This window comes from Nipponia nippon, unplaced genomic scaffold (assembly GCF_047370975.1).
Source record: "Nipponia nippon isolate SJK-2023a ecotype South Korea unplaced genomic scaffold, ASM4737097v1 scaffold_7, whole genome shotgun sequence".
NCBI classification, from domain to species: domain Eukaryota; kingdom Metazoa; phylum Chordata; class Aves; order Pelecaniformes; family Threskiornithidae; genus Nipponia; species Nipponia nippon.
The window spans coordinates 12031508-12053611 of NW_028262391.1; the positions used below are offsets into that span (position 1 = coordinate 12031508).

General features: G+C 60.7%; 1 protein-coding gene across 1 annotated transcript; it reads left to right on the plus strand.

Annotated features, from left to right (window-relative positions):
• Positions 1-18647: 18647 nt before the first annotated feature.
• Positions 18648-21273, plus strand: NMUR1 (neuromedin U receptor 1). Its single transcript, XM_009468434.2, has 2 exons — positions 18648-19542; positions 20834-21273. Exons 1-2 carry the CDS (start codon positions 18648-18650, stop codon positions 21235-21237), a joined length of 1299 nt encoding a protein of 432 aa, XP_009466709.1. The 3' UTR covers positions 21238-21273.
• The last annotated feature ends 831 nt before the right edge of the window (positions 21274-22104 follow it).

Consider the following 22104-nt stretch of genomic DNA (forward strand, 5'->3'; position numbering starts at 1 on the left):
GGACTGGGGTGTTCAGCCCTGCTCCATGGCGGGGGCCTTTTTGTGCCACAATTCCCCCATTCGGGACCCCATGGAGTTCACAACACCCTTGTCGAATGTTTGGGAGTGTCCCTCGCTCCATCCATCTCAACGCATGGCAGCAGGCACAAAGTAAACTTGGCAGCGTGCCGGACACGGTGCCCCCGAAATGCTGCTGTGCCATGGCACAATTCCCGGGGTTGTGGAGGGTGAGCTGCCTTCAGGGCATCCCCGGGTGACCCCACCAGTGTCCCTTCCCTCTGCCTGGCAGGGACCCGTCGGGCTGGGAAGCCACCCCGGCTTCTGCCCTGCCGGAGCCGATGGCCATAAAAGGCCCTGAAATGGAGGAGGCGGACGGGGGGGCCGGGCTGCTTCTTGAGCCCGAGCTGGATCATCCGGTCTTCCCATGCGGGCCAGGCTTGCCAGGACATAGGAATGGGGGGCTGGAGGGAGGAGAGCGGCCCCGGCAGCCCGGAGCAGAGTCAGGGAGCTGGGGCACACCATGCTCCCATTTGCCTTGCCCTGCTTCCCTGAGGGACACGTTTGAGCCATGCCCCAAGACGCCGGGGCTCTGCATCGCCTCCCACGGGGGGCTCGGGGTGGGGGGATAAAGCTGCCTTTTCATCGGGCACCTGAGCTGTGGGGCGGCGGGGGCCGGGGGTCCGAGGGGCACACAGCAGGCTCCCCTGCCAGCCCCCCGCCGCCTCTCCCCAGACAATGGCCGCCCTTTGTTGAGGTTTTATGTGCCTGGCCCCCTTCCCCGCAGCCCAGCTGGTGACATTTTACCACCTCCACATTCACATGGGGATTCAAAGGGCACAGATGCACCGTGAAACCACAAAGCGCTGCCTCCCCCCGCTCCTCCTCCCCAGCGCCTCAGCATCCCCAGGGAGGCAGAGTTGGGATGCACGCACCGGGAACCTCCCTCTGGGACTATTACAAGGGCGACCCGCCTTGGGCCTCCCTCCACCCTCCTGCTCTTCCCCTGCCAACAGCCCTTCCGTCCTTTTGGGACCCTCCTGGGGTCCTTCCTCCCCATCGCTGGCCCAAGGGGGGTTGGCACGCCGGACACCCACTGATGGGAGATGAAGGGAGGCAGCGTGGGGACCATTTCCAGGCTGGTGGCACTTGACCTTTTGGAGACAGAGCTGTGTGGGTGGTACCCACCTCTGCCCCAGGGGTGCCTGGCTGCCAGAGCGATGCCAGGCAGGCTGGTGGTGCCAGCCCCGGCATCGCCCTGGGCTCCTGGCTGTAGCCGGTCTGTGGGTGTAACCAGTCTGTGGGATGCACAGTGTCCTCCATCCCTTCAGAGAGGTCCCAGCGTGCAGGCGTCCAACTCCTGCCCCTTGCCTCCCGCTCCCAGACCTCCGGGGGGGGGGGGGGTTTCCCTTGAGGACCTGGGCAAGCAGCCCAGTTCCTCCCAACTGGTCATTGCCTCCACAGGGGCCTTGGGAAAACAGCCTGTAAACAGGCAGCTGGCGAGCATGAGTCACAGCAACCGAGAGGGAAATAAATGCACGAGGGGAATTTGCAGCATGCATTGGGTCATGGGGATGAGCCCAGCTTCTCCCGGCGATGGTGAGTGCCTCGCATGTGGGTGCTCCCCTGCGGAGCCGGCTCATCCCAGGAAGGGGTCGTTATCCCGCTGATGGGACTGTGTCCAGTGAGCTGCAAAACAGAGATCCAGCCCTCTCCCCCACCAAAAGCATCCCCTGATCCTGCCCGCTTTCATCCCAAGGGATGAGCAGTCACCACCTCGGAGTCGGCTGCGTAGCACCCTGCCCCTACAGCCATGCAGATCGCTTCCCCGCTGAAAGTCACCCCGCCACGGTTATTTTCGGCTGGCGGCAGGGCTGGAGGAGCTGGCTCTCTCCCAGCCGCTGCAGCACACCCCGGTTGGGATTACATCTTGTGTGGTGGGTAGCGCTTGGGTGAACAGGCTGCCTTCAGCATCCCCTCTGCCTGCTGCCAAATACCTGCCAGCTCCCTCGCCCGTGTGTAAAGCAAGAGTGCTATCTAGTGGCTAATGCCACTGGGGACACCAGTGACGCTGGGCATTAACTTCTGCAAAGGCCTCCGGTGACACGGGTCACCTCTATGAGCATCGGTCACCTCTGTGAGCATAGCCTTGCCATCCCAGTTTGGGGACTGGTAGCCCAAGGTGGTGAGAGGTTTATCCAGGCTCCAAAAAAGCTGCTCTTTTCCCTGGCCGTGCTTGAGGCTGGAGGGGCATCCAGGGCTCGGAGCCAGGGGAGGGGGTGCGCAGGGCTTGGGAGCGTGTTTGCCAGGGTGAGGGGTGCCCAGATTAGGTGGGGGGAAGGATGCGCGTGTGTTTGCTTGGGGGGCACGAGGCATCACATGCCAGGCGCTTCGGGACGCGCTCTCACCCGGCTGCACCCCGAGGAGCACCTGGCCGAAGCCTTTTCGTGCTTCTCCCTCGGGACCCCCCGCCACCGCGGTGTCCCCCACCCTGCAGCAACGCCAACCCCGACCCCTCCCCAGCAGGGCGGGGGGGGGGGGGGAGCGTGTCGGGGTTGGTGCCCCCCGCCCGGGCAGGGTTGGGGTGCGGTGGGCGATGCTGGGGGTTTGGGGGGATGCACTGCCCCTTTTTACCCCCCCCAAGCCCCCGTGAGGGTCGGCCGGGGTTCATTTCCTTATCCGCCCCCCCTGCGGTTGGCTGCAGCGGGGCCCCGCGGCTGACGTCACTAAGATATGCTGATTTATGCGCCTTAACCCTTTTCTCGGGGGCTTCTGGGGAGGCGGCGGCTGCGGGTCGGGGGGAGCCCGCCGCTGCCCCGGCCCCCCCCGCCCCGGCCTGGGGTCCCCCCGCGAACGTCCCCCGCCTCCCTCCCTGCCCCGCGGGTTGCCGTGGGAACCGGACCGGGCTTCTGATGTCACCGGCACGGTTGCTACGCGACCGGTCCGCTCGCCCGTCTCCGCGTGAGGTCACTGTCGCCATGGCGACGGGCCGGTGCGGCGGCGGGGGGGGATGCGGGGCCTCCCGGGGGGCGGCCGGGGGCAGGGCCGGGCGGTCCCCGGGGCCGGAGCCGCTGCGGTGCTTCCCTCACCCCGGGCGGGGGGCAGGCACCGGCGGGGGGGGTCCCCTCCCGGGGGAACAGCAAAAGCTTGGCATCAAAACAGTGAAAAAAGGAAAATAAAGCTCTTTTTTTTTTTTGGCTCGGCCTGCGTTGTTATTTTTAGAAATCCTGGCGGAAAAGCTGCCCGTGTCGGGAATGTCTTCTCATTCTACGGGAAATGCGGTTCCCCGTGGAAACAGGCAGCGGTGGGGCCGGGCTCTGTGGGGAGCGGGGCACGGGTGGGCCGGGGCGGTTGGGGGCGATGGGACCCGCCAGGGTGGCATCGGCCACGCACCGGTGCTAAAGCAGAAGCAGCAGCAGGATGGCCAAAGCCTTCACCTGCCAAACCTGGAGCAACGAATCCTGGTTGCCGCTGAGCAGCCCCCACATGCCCTGCCAGCTGCTGGAGCACAAGGCGATGGGGCCCGCCAGGGTGGCATCGGCCGCGCACCGGTGCTAAAGCAGCAGCAGCAGCAGCCCAGTTTCTGCTCCGCTCCCAGTCCCCGTGGCCACTGGGAGGCTGTCGGTTTTACATTTCCCCCAGCTCACGTTCCTGCTGGAGGCGATTTATTCCTAAGCCCTGACATCTGCTTCGTGGAAAGCAATGGAGCTGCTCCTCCCGAGACACAAATCCCTACTCCCCTCCGGCCGCTGGCCTTGTGAATCTGCTGGGCCAGGCAGCTTCACAGCCGGGTGGCTTTGCTCCGCCAGGCTGGCAGCGGTGGACCCGTGGCTGTGCCCGCTCGCTGCCCCTTTTCCCTGGGGACCTGCCCGGCCACACCATCCCCGAAGCTGCCTGCCACCCTGGCGCTGCCGGGGATCCCACTGGCTACGAAGCCGTGGGGATTAGCAGCTTCCTCTGGCTGGGGATTTAGCCAAAGCTACTTAGTGAGAGCTGCTCAGGGCGGGCAGCGGCCGGCTTGGTTGGATAGAGGATGTAGGGAAAGCCGGGATATGTGGCCTGAGCACTGCTAAGGATGCTGAGTGGGAAAGGGGTTGCCTGGGGTTAATATCTCAGCATCTCTTGGTGAAGGTTCAGCCAAACGGGGTGTCCCACAGCGTCTTCCTTTGCTCCAGTGAGCCCCCAGCCTCCAGGTTACTTCCAGGGCTTTGTAGAGACCTTCAGGCCAAATCTCAGTCCTGCGCAGGCAGGACAGAGGGACGGGGAAAGGGCAGACCCTGCTTGCAGGGTGCTGCCGGTTGAGATGTAGGACAAGAGCTGGCAGATGGAGGCGGGCAGACGGAGGAGCGCGAGGCTGCGCCGAGACGCTGTTTGCTGTGACGGGATCTTGGCTCGCTGATGGTGAAACAGCTGCTGGGCTTACTGGGGCTGGGGGGCTGCGGGGCTGCTGGGGAGGAAGGGAATGGGGATGGGGAACTCGGGTGACTCCCCAGCGTGGGGGGCCAGCTGGGGAGAGAGCAGGGAAGGGCTTGTCTGCTCGAATCGCAGAGAGGAGGGGTCTGGCTGGAGCTGGGGCTGGGGGGGGAGTAGGGGATGGGGGGGGGGTTGCAGCCCTGTCCGGGACACGTGCCTGGCTTGCTGATGGCACAGGGAGTGCTGCATGCATTGCTGCCATGTTGGACCCCCTGGACCACTGCGGAGACCAACAAGGAAAACTCCCCACCAAGCCTACGCAAACTTTGCAGCAGGCAAAGCTGTGAACAGCAGAAAGCCCCCACCCTGCTGAAGCACACAGGAGAAGGGGGAGCTCCATCAGAGGGACCTTGAACCTGCTCTGGGCTCCCCAAAGCCCCCTCTGGAGGCCTCATCCTCTACTAATGCATGTTGCCTTATGGGAAGAGGCTCAGAGGAAAATCTGGCTGGGGGGGGTGGGAAGGACCCCATATCCCATGGGAAGAGTTCAGCACGTGGAGGAGCGGGGTGGATCCTGGCCGGTAGCCACCAGCCTGGGGCACAGGGCTGTGCTGGGGATGGAGGAGAGCCTGCCCGGTGAGAGGTTTAGGACCTAATCCTGCTGGTGCTGAACCTGTGCAGGATCAACTGGGACCCTTGCACAGCAAGTGGTTTAACCCAGGTGATTTGTAGGGATGCCATCATCGCAATCATTACACTCCCAAGCCCTCTGTGGTGGCCTCCAGCCTGGCCCCTTCTCCTCGCCCAGGCTACCATGGGACGGGACAGGATGGCCAAAGCCTTCACCTGCCAAACCTGGAGCAACGAATCCTGGTTGCCGCTGAGCAGCCCCCACATGCCCTGCCAGCTGCTGGAGCACAAGGCAGGATCCGTCCCTCTGGCCCCCGCTCCCTTGCGTCCGCCTCCCCCACCCGCTGCCTCCCTCTGTCCCAGGGGAGGGGGCTCTGGTTTGGCTGGGAGGGTGGGAAGAGGGGAGCTCTGCCCCTGCCCCTTAGAAGTGTGGGCCAGGCAGGGGGGCTCTGTGCACACCTGGGCCAGGTGAGGTTTGTAGAGAGAGGTGACAGCAGATGAGACCAGGGGATGGAGCAGAGAAACAAGGAGCAGGTTTCAGACACCTCCCTCCTGCTTTACACCTGGAGCAAAAGCAGGAGCATCCAAAGCCAGAGGGATGTTGAGAGGAGCTGCTGGCAGGGAGCTGTTGCACAGCACTTACTCTAAGTCCGCCACAAGCGGGGCACTGCCAAAAAAGCCATCGCCTCTCCCAGGTGTGGGGTCACAAAGCCCTGAGGCTCGGCGACAGGGTCCTGCCAAGCCACCCCGGCTGGGGACACTGCTCCGGGTCTGGTGCCATCGTGTGGACACATGACACTTCCACAAACCCCTCGTCCCCATCCCTGTGCTCCAAGGCCTTCCCCGGCCGGAGGGCCGGGGCCTGGCAGCGCTGCTTTCCCAGGCTGTCCTGAACACCAAGGGGGTTTATGTACCCCTCCCACCACGCCATGTCCCCCAAAACCCTGCCTGCCTTTCCCGCTCAGCCACTGGTGCTGTGCCCTCCCTCCCCACCCCATCACCCCCACTGCTGTACCCCACCTGCTCTGGCCACCCCCAAACTGTGGCTGCATTAAGGAGCCAAGATCCTGCTGATCTGGTGAGGAACCCCCGCTCCAAGTCCCCTGGGCAAGGGAAAGGGGGCAATAAATGACCACAAATGGCCAGACATGGAAGGATGTGATGGGGCTGGGGGGGATCTGCTCTGCCCGCCGCAAGCCCTGAGAGAGGCTCTCCCCTGCATGCCAACTTTCTCCCCCCCATTTCACACCCCTTCTCCCCCCGTTTCACACCCCTTCTTCCCCATTTTCCACCAAACCCCACACACCCCTCCATGGACAAGCCCAGACCTGCTCCAGGCCCCCCCTTTTCCCAGGGGGTCACTGTGCCTGCATGTTCCCAGGGTGCCCCCATCACCGGCTGCACCCGTGCCCTGGTCCCTGGGGGCTGCAATGAGCGGGCACAGCGCGACCCCCCCAGCCCACCACGGCAGTGCAGCGGGCAAATGCCTGCCCTGCCCGGGAGCCTCGCACCAGCGGGGCCAGCTGGTGGCCGGTGGTGACCAGTGGTGGCCCGTGGCCTTGGGACACGCCAGAGCTCCCACGTGTTTCCACCAGAGGGAGCCAAAATGCCACGAAGCGTGGCCACGGCACTGGCATGGTCGCCCATCATTGCGGCGTCGGGGCGCCGGGCCACGCCACAGCCCTGGGAGGCAAAACGAGGAGTGTCACCCCTCCATGTGGCTTGCAAAGCCAGCCTGCCGGGAAACCCCCTTCCAGCTGCCATACACCCCAGGAGAAAACCTGCATGTCTGTCCCTCCGTGGGCTGGCCGGGGGGCTCCTGCTCCTGTCCAGGGGGGCTCGCAGCCCCTGCCCCGGGGGGGGCTGTACCCCTCTGCCAGCGCTCTGCCCAAGCCCAGCTGCCTGTGCAGTGAATTTGAGGCCAGTCGTGTCTGGAAACAGCGACTGCAGCAGCAAAGAGGCTGTTCCCGGCACCTTGGCGTCGCCACGAATCGCCTCTCTGACAAGTGGGTTTCTCCCAGTTCAAATCATCACCCAGCACCATGCCCAAACCTGGAGCGGGGATGAAGACACTCTGCTTTGAACACTTTGTAGTGGACATAATTAGTCTAAGTTAATGCAGACGTAAAGCACCAGAAAGGGAGGGTTTGAAACGATGCTCCTGGTGCTCTTGGAACAGCAGCTCATGGCATCTCACCAGAAGCTCTTTCCCGTTCACACCTCGCTGTTCCCCAGGTTTGGGTAACATCGGACACATTATTGGTGGGAAAAGGGAGCAGGATGGAAATAACCTGCCAGATGGGGATGGGAGGTGGGTGGAGGGAGAGTCGGAGAAGAAATATCGCAGGCAATGCTGCATGGTGCCAGAGGAAAATCTCTCCCATTTGCCCAGCATTTGCTCGTTTATTTAAAGCCCATCATTAGCGGTAGCCATGTGAGATAGGATTCACACCAGTCCTGAGGGAATCAGGTGCCACGTTTTGGCCATGTGTCTAATCCACCAAAGTCCTCTCCAAATTCCTGCTTTCCACTGAAAACTGCCACTTTCTGCAGTGGCCAGGAGGTCTGGGGGTCCCAGCCCCTCACCTGCACGAGGGAGATTTTGGGCACATCAGAGGCTGGGGCTGAGAGCAGGGGGCTGCCACGGAGTCAGCAAGAAGGAGAGAGGCTGTAGGCCAGGGAAAATCATGGGATAAATGGGATCTGGGCCAAATCCAGGCAGGCAGTGCCAGGCTGCCACTTGGCACGGCTGCCAGAGCAGCCTGGCACGAGCGGGGAGAGGAAATCCCAGCCAGCTCCGGCATTTAATCCTGTCTTCCTGGTGGAGTGGCTGGAAATGCCCAGCTCCTGGGAACTTTGGGACACGGGAAGCAACCAGAGGCGAAAATGCTTCTGGGAGGTCACCAAGTCTGGCTGGGAAGCCCCGTCTGAGAGCTGCAGGGCCAGCAGGAGGGAAACGTTTTTAGGGGTTGCATTGGTGCCCCAGACCCTTCCGACCAGTCCCAGCGATGCTGGAAGCAGGGTGTGCATTCCACAAGTCTTGTGGCAGGCCAGCTGGGATGAGGAAAGATGCCTGCCTGTCTGGGAAACACCTCAAGGGGGGAAAAGAGGAGAAAACAGGAATTTCCTTAGAACAGCAGCAGCAGGCAGGGACACAGAGGGAAACTGAGGCACGGGAGAGTGGACTGATGGGATGGGGTGGGACAGGGCAGTGGAAGCCCGTGTGCCAAATATACACAACTCTCCCCAACCCTCTCCTCTAGAGCTGCTGGTGAGGGTGGCATTAGGCTGGTGGCTGGCAAGTAGAGGGTTAACCCAGCCCACCCCTTCACCCAGCCCACCCCTTCACCCCTTCACCCGGGTGCTGCCCAGCCTGGCCCAGCTGCAGGTGCTTCCCAGGGGTATAAAGGGGCTGAGGGTGGGGGGTGGATCCCTGGGTGGGCTGGGGAGAGGCTGTGGGAAGGGCTGATAGGGCAGGAGGGGATGCTGCTGCCTCCAGGCTTGGAAAGAGGGTGGCAGCGGGGCTGTGCTGGGGTCTGGGCAGAAGTGGGTGTGTGTGCAGTCACCCCAGAGCCTGTTGCCTGGTTTGGGAGCATGTTGTACTGGACAGCACTGGGAGTTCTCCTGCAAGGAGGCTGTGCCAGCCTGATGGCTTTCACCTGCTGACCACTGTCCTGCCGGAGAGGGGAACCGGACTGGTTGGATCTGCTTGCTTGTGAGATGTGGGTTTGGGGTTATCCTCAGTGCTTGCAGGTGGGATGTTTAATTATTCATTCCAGTTTCTTTCTGAGTGTGGAAATCAGGCTGAGAGTCTCTCATCTCTGTCCCTCCACTTAGAGTTATCATCCCTAATCTTCTTCCATCCCTTGGGTGTTCCCAAGGTCTCAACTAATGGCAGGGTGACTTTGGTGTCTCGATGTGGTCCCCCAGGGTGGGTGTCATCTGGACCTGCCACCCTGCACGTGTCCACTTAACCTGTTAGTGCCCGTGTCCCCACCTCTGGCTTCACTCCACCACTGTATGTGTCACACCATAATTAAGCTGATGTGACTTGGCCTTGTGGCTTCTCGTTCAGCCCATCCTGGGCCACATTGAGTGGGTGGGTTTGCCAGCATCCCTGCATATGGTTACTATGTGTTTTATGGTGATGGTAGACACAGGTTGGATCTTCGCCCTGTGCCCCAGCCTGTATGAATGCAGTGAAAGAGGGGCCGGTGAGGGTTGCAGAGGCAGGAAGGATGAGGTGGGTGGTGGGGTTGTGGCTTTGGGCTAAGGGAGGTGTGTTGCAGCGCTGATGGGTTTGGTGGGGTGGGCAAGCTGTGGAAAGCAGCATTGACCAAAGGCAATTTCATCTCAGAGGGCTGACGGCCTGGCCTGAGACGTGGTAAGCTGTCACCCTTTGGGGCCATCGACAGAGGCAACTTCTGCCTGCCCATCTTGGTGACCTCCACTTGCTGCTGGAGGGGGTGAGGCAATGCCAACAGCCCTGGGAAGCGCAGGTGAGCCCTCTGCAAAGCCCAGGGCCTGGCATTTATCCCATTTCTGCCTCTTGCCCATCCTGGTGTGATATATCTGATCCATCCCAGAACAGAAATCAAATTTCCTGGATGCTGTGGTCTCCCTGGCCTCTGTGATGCTCCCTTCTCCCTGAACCAAGGGGACAGTCAGGCAGGTTATACAAGGAGCTAGGAGCTCACCCTGGAGCTCTCCTTGTATCCAGCTCCAATTGCTGGCAGTAAAACACTACAAGCTTCTGAAGGGGCTGGATTTGCTGTCCTCCCTGGTGGAGCCCAAGCATCCCCTGCTCTCTAGCATGGCAGTCATCTTGCAAATTGAGGTGCCATTTCCTGCCTGTGTTCAGGGATGAACCCTGCCAGTTGTCTCAATTTGCTAGATTTCTTCTCAGCGGGAAGGAGTGTTTCAGGCCGTTTGCTCACATTTGTGGTTTTTTCCTCCTGGGGGCTCAGGCCACTTTCATTCATGCTAAAGTTGCTGCGTTGGCATCCCTGAGAGCTCGTGGTGTGCCTTGAGCTTTGATTCTCTCTAGCTGAAGCACAAACTTTCTGCTGGAAAAAAGGAAAGTGTGTGCATGTGTCCCACTTTTTTGAGTTGAATTCATCTTTTGGATGCAGAACAAGCCTGGAAAAGTTTAGCCCTGAAGTTTATCAGTGCCTGGAAAGCGAGGATTAGAGTAAAAACCTGTCGCAGGACCTGGAGCAGGGCCTGGTACTTCTTGCATAGAGAAGGTGCAGGGAGAGCATCTTGTCCCATGCCTGGCAGTTGGGCTCTGTGGCCATGTGAAAAGGGCTTTGAATGTGGCATGTGGGACAGGCAGGTCTGTATGGAGGACTGGCATCATCCTTGCCTGCCAGCCGGGTAGGGAGGTGCTGGGGCCTCACCGGGCACCTCAAGCTTAGCTCTGCTGGGAGATCCCCACCTTTACCATCAGCCCCAGGGTCCATACTTGGTTGAAATGCTGCGTCTGGGACTGCTGTGACATTTCAGGTGATGGGGTGACCATCAAGTCAGTGTCACCCTATCCAAAGCCTTCTTGCCTCTCCCGCCTGCCCCATGCAACTTTTCCTGTGCCTCATGAGAGGATGCTGCAGATATGGGGGGGCTCCCTGCTCTTCTCCCCGAAGCAGCCACCCTCTTACCCCCTGTGCTTTTTTCTCCCAATGAACCAGTCAAGGTGCCAGCAACCAGTATAAGATACTCCCACTACAGACCCCATGATGAGTTTCCCTCTTTCTAGCCTACATCTCTATTTGCTGCCACGTTTGTGTTTTGTTGGGATGTTGTTGTAGGTGATGGGCCTTTTTTATGGCTGGAGGGTTTGATCTAGACTTGGAGAGCGAGTCTCCATGTGGCAAATGGGATCCCATCACAGACATTATTTCCTTGCCCGGTGTTCTTCGTAAACGGAGTTTTGCAGAGCTTGAGCAGCTGCTTTTCCTTCTAGCTGAAAACCTCTTTCCAGTCCCATTAAAAGGCCTATGAATTGTGTGTGGAGAGCAATGTGCAGGCAGGGAATGTATATCTACCACGGGCTGGGTGGGAGAGCTAATAAAAGTCATGGCAATCAGTCCTGGGAGACCTAGAGGGCACCTTAAATCAACTTGCAAATGCAAAGTGGCTCTGAATCAAAGGATGGGGAGAGAGGCCGTCCCCATGCTGTGCCATGTAGTTATCTGCCTTTAACTTGCAAAGGAGGAGGTTTGGAAGGGAATAAAGAGAGACCATAAAGTGACTCCTTTATGCTTGGGAAGATGCCCTGGATCTGTGCCCCAGAGAAGGTCTCACTGTAGCTGAGGTGATCCCAAGCCCATTATGGGTTGGCTGGGATATTTTCAGCTGCTGAAATGCTCCTTTGGGTATTCCCTGGCTTGGCTGCATTGCTGGGTGAAGCCAGGGCTGGTTTGGCCAGACACTGAGCCTCTCCTGCCCACTGAGCGTGTTGCAGCCTTTGCCATGGAGCAGCTTTGAGCCAGAAAAAGGGATTTCCATCATGGCTTGTTTGCTGTTCCTTGGCCCCACAGAGCATAATGCCACAGAGCATAATGTGGGCTGCCTCTCATCCTCCCCAAGATGGGATTTTCCAGGTTAAGGAAAATGTGGCAGTAGCTGTGCCCTGAGCATGGGGCTGGGGGATGCGAGACCACTCTGCTGGCAGCTGCTCCTCCCCAGGGATGCTGAAAAGGGGTACAAAATGCCATCTCTGTTGCTGCTCCAGGTGCCAGCATCTGTTCCACCACCTCTGCCAACCCCACACAAGCCATGGGGCAGCATCAGACAGGAGCTGAAGGGGATGGTGAGGGGGAGGCAGGAAAATGGTGTGTTATTAGCAAAGCCCTGGCCGACAGACACATCTGCAGCTTGGGGAGAAATAACCTGATGCTTTTTTGATCTTGGGTGATTCATCCTGTCCTTGATAGAAAAACCTGGTCTCTAGCTTTGTGCTGGATGGAGGATGCAGCGCTGGGGCTGTGTGGCTTCTCGTTGGGATGCCCTGGCTGCAGCCAGCCCTCATCGTGCTCCATCACTGCGTGGGGGGCACGGCCAAGGCAGCACCCCTGGGCAACTTGGCCTGATGGGGACCTGTAACAGCCCAGTGCTCCTGCCAGGTGAAAAAGCATTTCAAGTCTGTGCTGGCCCTGATTAGCAAAATTATGGTTGCCATGGAGCCTGAATACCTGCTCAGAGAGTGCCTGCATTCCCTGTCCCCCCAGCAGACCTGGGGGACACATGCCGTGGAGCAGAGGCCAATTTTGCTGTTCCTTAGAAAGCTGATTGCTTTTATCCCAGTGAACATTGAAATGGTCCTTTTTTTTCTTCTTCCCTTCTTTCTCCTGTCAGCCCAGTTTGGGGTGGAGGAGAAATGCCCCTTCCCAGCAATTTCTCCGGTGAGCTGTGGGGCTTTAGGTGCGGCAGTTGCTGAAGTCAGAAACCCCGGGCCATGAGCAGGGTACCAGCCCCACACCCTGCAGGGATGCAGTTAGCTGTCCCAGGGGAGCAAGAGCTCCTTGCTGGTTCCTTTGCCAGGTGCCTGCACCCTGGAAAGGGTGCTGGCAAGTGATGACCAGCTCAGAAAAGGGGACAGAGGTTTAGAAAGAGCTGCCACTACTGGGAGAGGTTAAGATGTCACCTGCTTGGGCTGTGTGAGAGGGGATGAGGAGGTAACAATGCTGAGATGGTGGGAGTGGGTACAGCTTTTAAACAGTGGGAAAAGGCCTCTGGAGAGTTAGTGACTGGAAATGCACAGGGTAGCAATGGCCAAGAAATTACTAGAGGAGGGTGTCCCACACCAGAGTAGGATGTGTGGGTGGGCTCTGCTGGGTAAATGACAGCAGTGCTGCTTTGGGAAGGCCACCTCACTGACCTGCATTCACCCCGAGCTATATTACTGCAAAATTACCCAGATCCAGGTCTGTTTGATGGCCTGCGGGTCTAAGTGGCCCTTCCTCACCTTGAAGACTGAAAGGAGCATCCTCCTGCTCTGTGAGATGCATCCTCTGGACATGTCACCTCCAGGTGACCAGAGGGGTACCTTTGAGTAGGCAGCTCCCAGCAGGGAGAGAAGCCCCTTTTACGTTCCCATGGCCAAGAGATTTGCTTGTTCTCCAGGGGGAGAGGGTTCATTCTTGTCCCAAAACTTCAGAACCCCATTCTGTCTGTGCTGCTTATCCCTGCCTGGGAAGATTTGCTGCAGCAATACCCTGTGAAGGGGCTGCTCATCTGCTTGCTTCAGTGGCAGTGAGGGATGCACCCCAGGGGCTCTTGCCTCCTGCAGGATGGCGTGAAGAGGACAAGCAATTGTCTGTGCCTCAGTTTCCCTCCCAGATGCAGTGTCACTCTGTGGCTCGGTGGCTTTTTGTGCTGAGGACCAGAGGGTGTTAATTAAAACTGCAAAGCAGGGGAAGAAATGGGGGGACGGAGCACAGACAGCTCTGTAAAAGGCTGTGCTGGTCTGCCCTGCAATTACTGTGAGTGATGCGCCCTTGAAAAGAGCGGGGAGTGGATGCAGTTGGTTATTAGGGCTGCAGCTCTCGAGCTTCAAAGCTGCTGTTTGTCTTCTCTTTCGCCCTCTTAATTCTCCTGGCAATGCTGCAGAGCCGGCCTCGCTCAACCTCTGTGTGCCAGCCTTAACCAGCTCGTGGAGGGACCCAGCTATCGGCAGGGACAACCTCCACACTGGCCGGCTTGCTGGGAGGGATGGGTGCACAGCAGGGAGCAGGGGGAAGACCGTGGGGGGAGGAAGATTGGAGAGATCCCTTGGGCTGGGGTTATGGAGGGAGCCTCGTGGGTGCCCCTGGCTTGCTTACTTGCTGCTGAAATTTCCAGCCCAGTGATGCTCTTGCTGTGGAGGCAGCTGGGCTGTGGCTGACAGGTCATGGCAAGGAGCAGGTTTTGGTGTGCTGCTGGCCATCCCCCTGCTGCCTCCCCAGGCAGGGTTAATACAATAGCAGGTAGGGTGGGAGCAGCTGTGGAGGCCCCAGTTATCGGGGATGCTCCAGGGCTGATGCGAATGGTGGAGGAAAAGGGGAGGCAAAGGGAGAAGGACCCCCAGTCCAGTGGCTCTGGTGTCCCAGCAAAATTGGGGCTGGGAGAGCTGGACCATGGGCGAGTGGGACAGAGAGGTCTGTTGCCACCTAGAAGCCAGGATCTGGCAACTTGTGGCAGAGTGGATGGACCCATGGTTCAGCTCTGAGTGAACAAAGCTCTGTCTGGTCCTTGCTCCTTGCACACCATCCTTACCACGTGCCTGTTGTCTTCAGCTAGGAAAGGAGACTTCAGGGAAACATGCTGAAGTTTGGTAAGAGCTCAGCAGCATCTCCATTGCTTTGCTCCAACCCAAGCAACCTCCAAACACCCCAGTCCCAGCAGACATCCTCTCATCCCCATGGGGCTGCAGGACAAATGGGCCGGGGGGGGGTCCCTGCAGGGACAAGGACATGGGTGCAGAGCTCAGGGGCTCCCCAGGGGCTGCCCTGCAGCAAAGCCTGGGCAGGGGCAAGGAACAGGACAGGGGTGGGAGGCATCATGGCTGCATGCAGGGAACAGCCTCTGCCCCAAGGATGGGGGAGATGGCTGTGCCACGGCGCACAGAGCCTGGGGAGCAGATGGGACCCTGCTGGGAGCTGGCTGTGTGTGTGTGCACTCAGCAGGGTGGCCAGAAAACAGGAGGAGAGAGATGAGGGATGGAAGGGAGAGAGAAAGGATGGAGAATGAGAGAGAGATTTCCAGGAATGCTTTATCCCCTGATGCAATCTCTCAAATGGGCTTTTGCTCAGGCTCCTGGCATCTCAGCGGTACAGCACAACCTGCCCCTGCACGGGCACAGGTCCGTTCCCTGCCTCGGGCATCCCCTGGGGAAAAAGCAGCCTGTGCTCCATCTGGAGGGACAGAAACCTGTGCCCATCAGCTACCGTTTCTGGCTCTGCCACCCAGGAGCTATGGCCTGCATGTGCCAGATCCCAGGCACTGTTGCCCACCCCAGCATCTGCCAAGCCAGACCCACTGAGCCCCTGCCAGCATCGCCCAGCTGCTCTCCCCATGTCCTGTCCCTGCCATCACCAGCCCTGTGACAAAAACTCCTGGCTTTTAGCGTGTCTCCATCCCCAGAGGGGATGAGATTTCTCTGCCTTCATCACTCCTGTAGGAGCGGGCAGCACCTCTTCTCCCTCCCAGTTTCAGACACTATTTCCAGCTTGTTGGTTTTTTCCCCTTGCGTAATGCCTTGTTTACACCCATTTGCCCTCCAGCCCTTTGGCTTCGCTAGTTCCTCTCCTCTGCTGCAAGAGATGATGTCCTGAGGAAAGTCACGTCTCAGGGCAGCCCTGAACCCTCCCTGCCCTCTGTGTGTTCGTTCTGCCAGCTCCCCTCTGTTTGCAGCCAGTTTGCTGCCAGGAGCAGGGGCAGGACCAGCTTAGGGCCACCAAACTGGCCCAGAGCTTTGCTGGTCTTGTCCTATCATCCCTCGCCTGCTCTGAAATTTCTTTGAGCGTTGAGATCTGCTACAGTCCCAGACACGCAGCCCTTCAGGGCTGGCACTGACATGCAGTGCCGCAGTGATGGCTCCGTTGGCATCCCCGTGGCCTGCCTTCCCCCCCGGTTATTGTCACCCAGTGGGGACAGAGCTGGGCACAGATCCATTGCTCCAGCACAGCAGGCTGCACGCCAGGGAGGCTGTGGGCTGATTTTGCTGCCAGCCCATGTGGAGGGGCAGGGTGTGCAGAGGCCAGGCACTCTCAAGTCTTTCAGGACCTTTGTGTTGTATTAAAATGGGGAGGAAAAATGTCTCCAGGGCTTTGGGAGATCAGTTCCTGCTGTGTGTGTCACCCCTTGGGTTGGTCTGAGCATGCTGTCCCCACCTGCCACCCTCTTCCCCTGGGTGCCATCCCCTGCTGCTCTCCTTTGGCTTTGTTTCACCGGCCAGTGGGGAAATGGGGTGCTGCATCCCCCCCAGCATGTGACTGGCACCCCTCAGCCCAAGGGTGCTCTGGAGCAGTGTGCCAGGGTGTGCTGTGCAGTCCACATGGGTGGCTCCGAGCAGGGGCTGTGCTGGGTGCTCTGCCCAGTGCCAGGCTGTGCCCAGTGGCCCTGGGGACATTTGTGCCCATCCGCGTGCTGCCAACCATCTCTGGTTGCAGCCAGGCTTTATTTGCTTCCCTCTGCAACAGCAGTGAGGCAGAGCATTCCTGTGGGCACCGAGCCTCCCGGGAAGGAGGGCACCAGTGGGAACTTGGTGCCTCAGTTTCCCCCTTGGCCTGTGGGAGGGAAGAGAGGTGAGCAGTGCTGCTCCCGTCTGCTGTGTGCTCTGGCATCAGGAGGAGGATTTGGGGGTGCAGGACCCCAGGGGCAGTGTCCTGATACTGGAGGCCACCAGATCCAGTCAGCTCCTCACGGCCTGGCCACAGATGCTGGGCTTCTGCGGTGCAGCGAGCTGTGCTGGGGCTCAGCCCGGGTGGGAGTGGGGGGTGCAGGGCTGGAGGCAGGTCTCTCCCAACAGGTCTCTCCAGGCTCCTTCTCCAAGATCCCTGTCCCGCCTGCTCGAATCCAGTCCCGCCAGAGGATCTTCCAGCTCCATCCCACCCGGCTCAGCCGAACGCCTCTGCGCACAGTGAGGATGGTGCTGGGACAGGCTGAATCGAGGAGGGTCCCCGGGGTGCCAGAGCCCTTCAAGCTGTCATCCCCCGGGGGGGGACCGGGTCCCCCTGCGCCCTGCCACCCTCGGAGGGGATGAAGGGACCGATGCGTGTACCCGTGCCCACGGGTGCCAGCCCGTCTCGCGGGGTGGCAGTGCCCTCTGCCGTCGCACGGAGCGGTGGAGCGACGCGCAGCCGCCTCCCCCCTTCCTCCGACCCCTCCCCGCCAGGCACAGCCCCCCCCGGTGTCACCCCCGGCCCCGCCGCCTTCTCCCCCCCCTCCGGGGGGCTGGAGAGCCGGGGAGCCCCCGCCCCGCTCCACCGGCGGGAGCGGGCGGCAGCGGCGGAGCCCGGCGTGGGGCCGGGGCGGTGAGGAGGGGCCACCCGTGGGATGCGGGCTGGGGGGCGGGCGCCCGTGGGCTCCGCCGGCTCCGGGCTGGGCTGGGACCGGTCAAACCCGCAGTGGAGGAGAGAGGAGCCGCGGGTGGAGCGGGGACACGCAGCCCTGCCAGGCGTCCGTGGGGCGCAGGAACGTGTGAGTGTGTGCGCGTGCGTGTGTGTGCATGCATATGTGTGTGCATACATGTGCGTGCATGCGTGTGTGCATGTCTATGTGCACGTCTGTGTGCATGCACAATGCGCAGCTACAGAGCAGGAGTGTTGCCCTGCGACCGGGGGCTTATCAGCAGGACAGGGTGCCAGCGCAGAAGCACAGACAGACAGACACTGGGTGCAGGGAGGGAGCAGACCCCGGCACGGAGCGAGGGGTGATGCTGCGAGCGCAGCAACTTCTTCGCACGGAAGTGTGATGGGAGCCGGCTGGAGCCACCTGCTCCATGGAGGAGTGATTTGGGAGACCCAGAGGTTGCACATCTGGAAGCGGGGAGACCCCAGGAAGCTGCTGGGTCCATCTGCATCTCCCTCAGATGAGCCCGGACAACGGGGCGCTGCACGGGCCCCCGCGCCTGGCAGTGTCAGGCCGGCAGCGGGGCCGATCGATGCCTTACTCACCACGGAGGCCACGCAAATGGCAAATCCCTGCGTTGCGAAGGCTGCTGGTAGGACTGGAGACGGCCGCACCGCCCTCCTCTGGGACTCTCTTAGAGTCAATGGAGTTTATTACTTTAACGTATTTCCTCTCTCTCTCTTTCTGAAGAGCATCTTTTCGGCAGCGTTGCTTTGCAAACAAGGAGCCAGCCCCTGGCAGGGGTAGGGTCTCAGCACCAGGCTTTGCTTGCCCAGCGGTTGGAGACGAAGCTCCTGGCACCCCCCTGGCTCACCCACCAGCCTCTCCGCTGACGGAGGACGAGAGGGAGAAGGTAGATAAGGGCAGGCAGCTTCTCCGAACTGAGCTCTGAGGGGAGAGCAGCGGCAGGATTTCATTAGCCTGCCTCTTAAGGCAGTGAAGTCTCCATTCCCTCCCACGCTCCCTCCCCAGCCCGACCCCGTCCGGCGCAGGGGTGGTGGGACCTCAGCCTTCATCTGGAGCTTCCCAACAAGCTGTAAGTCCTTCTTGGGTTGGAAAATCAATTTTCCCTCTGGCTGTTTTATGGTCGCCCCGTCAGCCCCTCTGCACGGCTGGTAGAGTTGGAGCCAGGATCGATTTTTGGGGTTGGCTTCAGGGCTGTGTCTTGCTCTGCTTCGGGAGGAGGGAAAGGGGACAGCCCTGCTGACATCCCCCCGACAGCAGGGCCAAGGTGGGCTGGGGAGCTGCCAGGGTTCTTTGTGGATGGGAAATGGGGCAAGGAGCACTTGGGAACCCTGGAGGGAGGCGGGGGGCAGATTTTGGGTGCCATCCCAAAGGAAAGTCTGTGGCTGGGGCAGGATGGGTGCGAGGGTGCAGAGCCATGGTGATCAGCATCATCCTGGCACCCTGACATCAACAGGGAGAGGGGCAGAGGGAGCAGGGGCAGCAGAGGGGTTGGGAAAGCATCCCGCAAACCTCCCTGTCTCTCCGCAGCCATGAATCCCTACGTCAACTGCTCCAGCCCTGGGTTCCCGCTGCCCCAGCGAGACTTTTCCGTGGAGCCCATCAGCCCTGATCTCTGCAACAGAACTCACCCGGAGACCTTGTTTGACCCCAAGGATGCCAACCTGACGGAGGAGCAGCTGCGAGATAAGTACCTGGGACCTCGACGGTCCAGCTTCTTTGTCCCTGTCTGTGTCATCTACCTGCTGATCTTTGTGGTGGGAGCTGTGGGCAACACGCTCACCTGCATCGTCATCCTCCGGCACCGGTTCATGAGAACACCCACCAACTACTACCTGTTCAGCCTGGCTGTCTCCGACCTGCTGGTGCTGCTGCTGGGGATGCCGCTGGAGCTGTACGACATGTGGAGCAACTACCCCTTCCTGCTGGGTGCCAGCGGCTGCTATTTCAAGACGCTGCTCTTCGAGGCCGTCTGCTTCGCCTCCATCCTCAACGTCACGGCCCTGAGCGTGGAGCGCTACATCGCTGTCGTGCACCCGCTCAAGGCCAAGTATGTGGTGACCAGGAATCATGCCAAGAAGGTAATTGTCACCATCTGGGTCTTGTCAGTCGTCTGCTCCATCCCCAACACCAGCCTCCATGGGCTGCAGCCTCTCTATGTGCCCGGCCGAGGGCGGGTGCCCGATTCGGAGATCTGCACCCTGGTGAAGCCGCGTTTGACCTACAACCTCATCATCCAGATCACCACCATCGTCTTCTTCTTCCTGCCCATGGGAACCATCAGCGTCCTCTACCTGCTCATCGGCCTGCAGCTCAGGAAAGAAAAGATGCTGGAGGCCTTGGGAGCCAAGTCTGGCGGCAGCCACGACTGCCACAATGCCCAGGGGCAGAAGAAAGTCAAGAGGAGGCAGGTCACGAAGATGCTGTGTGAGTCCGATGCTGGGGAGTCCCATGCTGGGGATGGGGAGAGCCAGGGAGTATCTCCCAAAGCTGTGTTGGGAGGGTGCTGGGGGGGAAACTGAGGCACAGCCAGTTGAGAGCTGGTGGGTCATCCTGGAGTAAGGCTGTGGGGCTGGCTCGTGGGGTGCTGGGGCAAAGGCAGATCTGGTGGCTCTGGTCCAGTGGTGGGGATTGCTCCTGCAAGCTCCCTCCTGGCTGCAAGACCTCCCCTTCTCCAGGAAAGTGCTGGATAAGAAAAGGAAAGATGGTGGGATGGGGTGGAGTGGGGTGGGGTGGGGGAACCTGCCTCCCGTTCCCCAGCCCAGGCCTTGTGTGCTGGTGATGGTGATGGTATTTCCCAGAGAGGGACCTTTTCCTACGCAGCCCCGCAGCCTCTGCTACCAACCTGGGGCAATGATGCGCTGACCCAAGGCTGGACTGGAGCATCCCTCCATCCCACCGCTCTGTGTCCTTGCTCCCCTTCCCAGCCCCATCCCCACAGCCTCTGGCCCCCTTCCCAGCAGCAGGAGCTGGCTGCCCTTGGGTAGCCGTCTCTCCCCAGCACGCTGACCTCCGCGTGCTCCCAGCCCCGTGACAGCACAGTGATGGCGGGTTGCCCAGCCCAGTCCATCGGCAGGGCCAGGGCTGCTTCTCTGCTGTGTCCCAGACAAGTGGTAACTGCTCGCCAGCTTCACCTGGCACCACGACTGGGAGAGGGACAAAGAGGGACTTGTCCCCGCATGCCACAGAGATGCAGCATGGCACAGGTATGGCATCATGTGGGTAGGCATCAACAGAGCTGCGTTATAAAAAAAATCAGCAGAGCACAAGGGAAGGGTGCAAATAGCTCTCGCTCCTTGGACTTGGCTGTGCCCCATGGGTTACCCGGTTAGTGGGGAGCGCTTTTGCTTTGCTGGCAGAGGTGGCAGGGTGCCCGGAGGCTGGATGCCTGCAGAGGCATTCCTCAGCCATGCCGTGGGGCTGCAGTGGGGCCGGCTGCCTGCTGATGGGGAGCAGAGATGTGTGGCACAGCAGCACCTGGAGCAGCCCTGGCAGGAGGTGGAGGGAGGGAGATCCTTCCCATACATCCAGCCCTGCCACAGCTGGTCAACAAGGCATCGGGGGCCCTTCCCCTTTCCCCCTTCCTCTCTCCCGTGCTTTTTTGGGTGTTCTTTGCTATGGTTGAAGCCAAAACAGGGCAGTGCTTGGCCAGGGACTGGAGGTCCCCAGAGGGGTGAGCCCTGCCCCCCAGTAACACTGGCTCCTCGGCTCCCCACAGTTGTGCTGGTGGTGGTGTTCGGGATCTGCTGGGCCCCCTTCCACACCGACCGCCTCGTCTGGAGCTTCGTCTCTACCTGGACCAGCCACATGCTCCACATGTTCCAGTATGTCCACATCATCTCAGGCGTCTTCTTCTACCTGAGCTCAGCTGCCAACCCCATCCTCTACAACCTGATGTCCACCCGCTTCCGGGAGATGTTCAAGGAGGTGATGTGCCACCCCGGCCACCGCCCGCCACGGTCACGGAAATACTCGCCCAGCGTCACCCGCACCACCACCCGCAGCACCGAGTGCGAGCCCATGCCCGGCACCAACGGGCTGCCCCTCTCTGATGCCGAGGAGTATGAGCTGGAGGAGGTGGAGGGGGTACAGGCCACCACGCACACAACATCCCTCTGCTGATGAGCAGGAGGACGCGGGGGGACCAGGACTGGCTTTCCCCACCACCAGCATCCATCTGACCGTGGCACCCATCCCGTGGTGGGGAGCGGGGCAGGAGTGATGGAGGGGTCCCTGCCTCTCTGTGCCATCCTACTGGGATGTGAAGGCTGGTTTTCTCAGCAGCGCTGCTCCGGGGACATGGCAGTGGTGGCCATGCTGTGCCCTGGATGCGTTGTACCTGCTGCGCTCAGCACCGGGGCTGGCCAAGGCCAGGGCATCCCTCATGGTGTGGGGACGGCTGGCTTCTATGTCAGGGATATGCCAGCAATCCCCAAAAGCATCCCATCCCTCCCGGCCCAGCAGGGTGAGCCAGCGGGTGCAGGTGTTAGAGGTGTCAGGCACCCTGGGCTGTTTCAGGACACGGTGCTGAATGGGTGCCCTGAGAGGTGCTCGCACCCGGGCTGAGACCCTTGGGGGTGGGAGATGTTTGCGTGGGATGGAGTGGGGGAAAAAAAGGTCTGTGGGTGCCTTCTCTCTCGAGACCTCCCCAGGGCCCTCTGGCACCAAAGTGCCCCTGAATTTCTCGCACGTCCCCTCAGCGGTGCCAGCCGCTGTCTGGCTGCAGGGTGCCGGTATGGCTCCTTGCTCCCAGCCTTCATCCCGCCCCAGCCCCTCAAGGGCAAGGGAAGGAGCACGGCCGCTCCCTCCAGAGCCAGAGCCTGCGGAGGGAAATACAGGGCAACAGGAGCCCCAGGCTGCCTGCAGCGCTGAGGCACAGCTCTGCGCCTTCCCCGTGCCCCACAAACACACCCTGCTCTCTCCTCTCCAATGTGCATCTGGCGGGTGCCACCCTCCTCTTCCTCAGCCCACCGTGGCCCCCTGCACCCC

Bases quoted from the DNA above. Each gene is read 5' to 3' on its own strand.
- NMUR1 (XM_009468434.2), top strand. From the start codon at position 18,648: ATGAATCCCTACGTCAACTGCTCCAGCCCTGGGTTCCCGCTGCCCCAG. The intron at 19,543-20,833 runs GTGAGTCCGATG...GGCTCCCCACAG, and splicing joins GCAGGTCACGAAGATGCTGT to TTGTGCTGGTGGTGGTGTTC.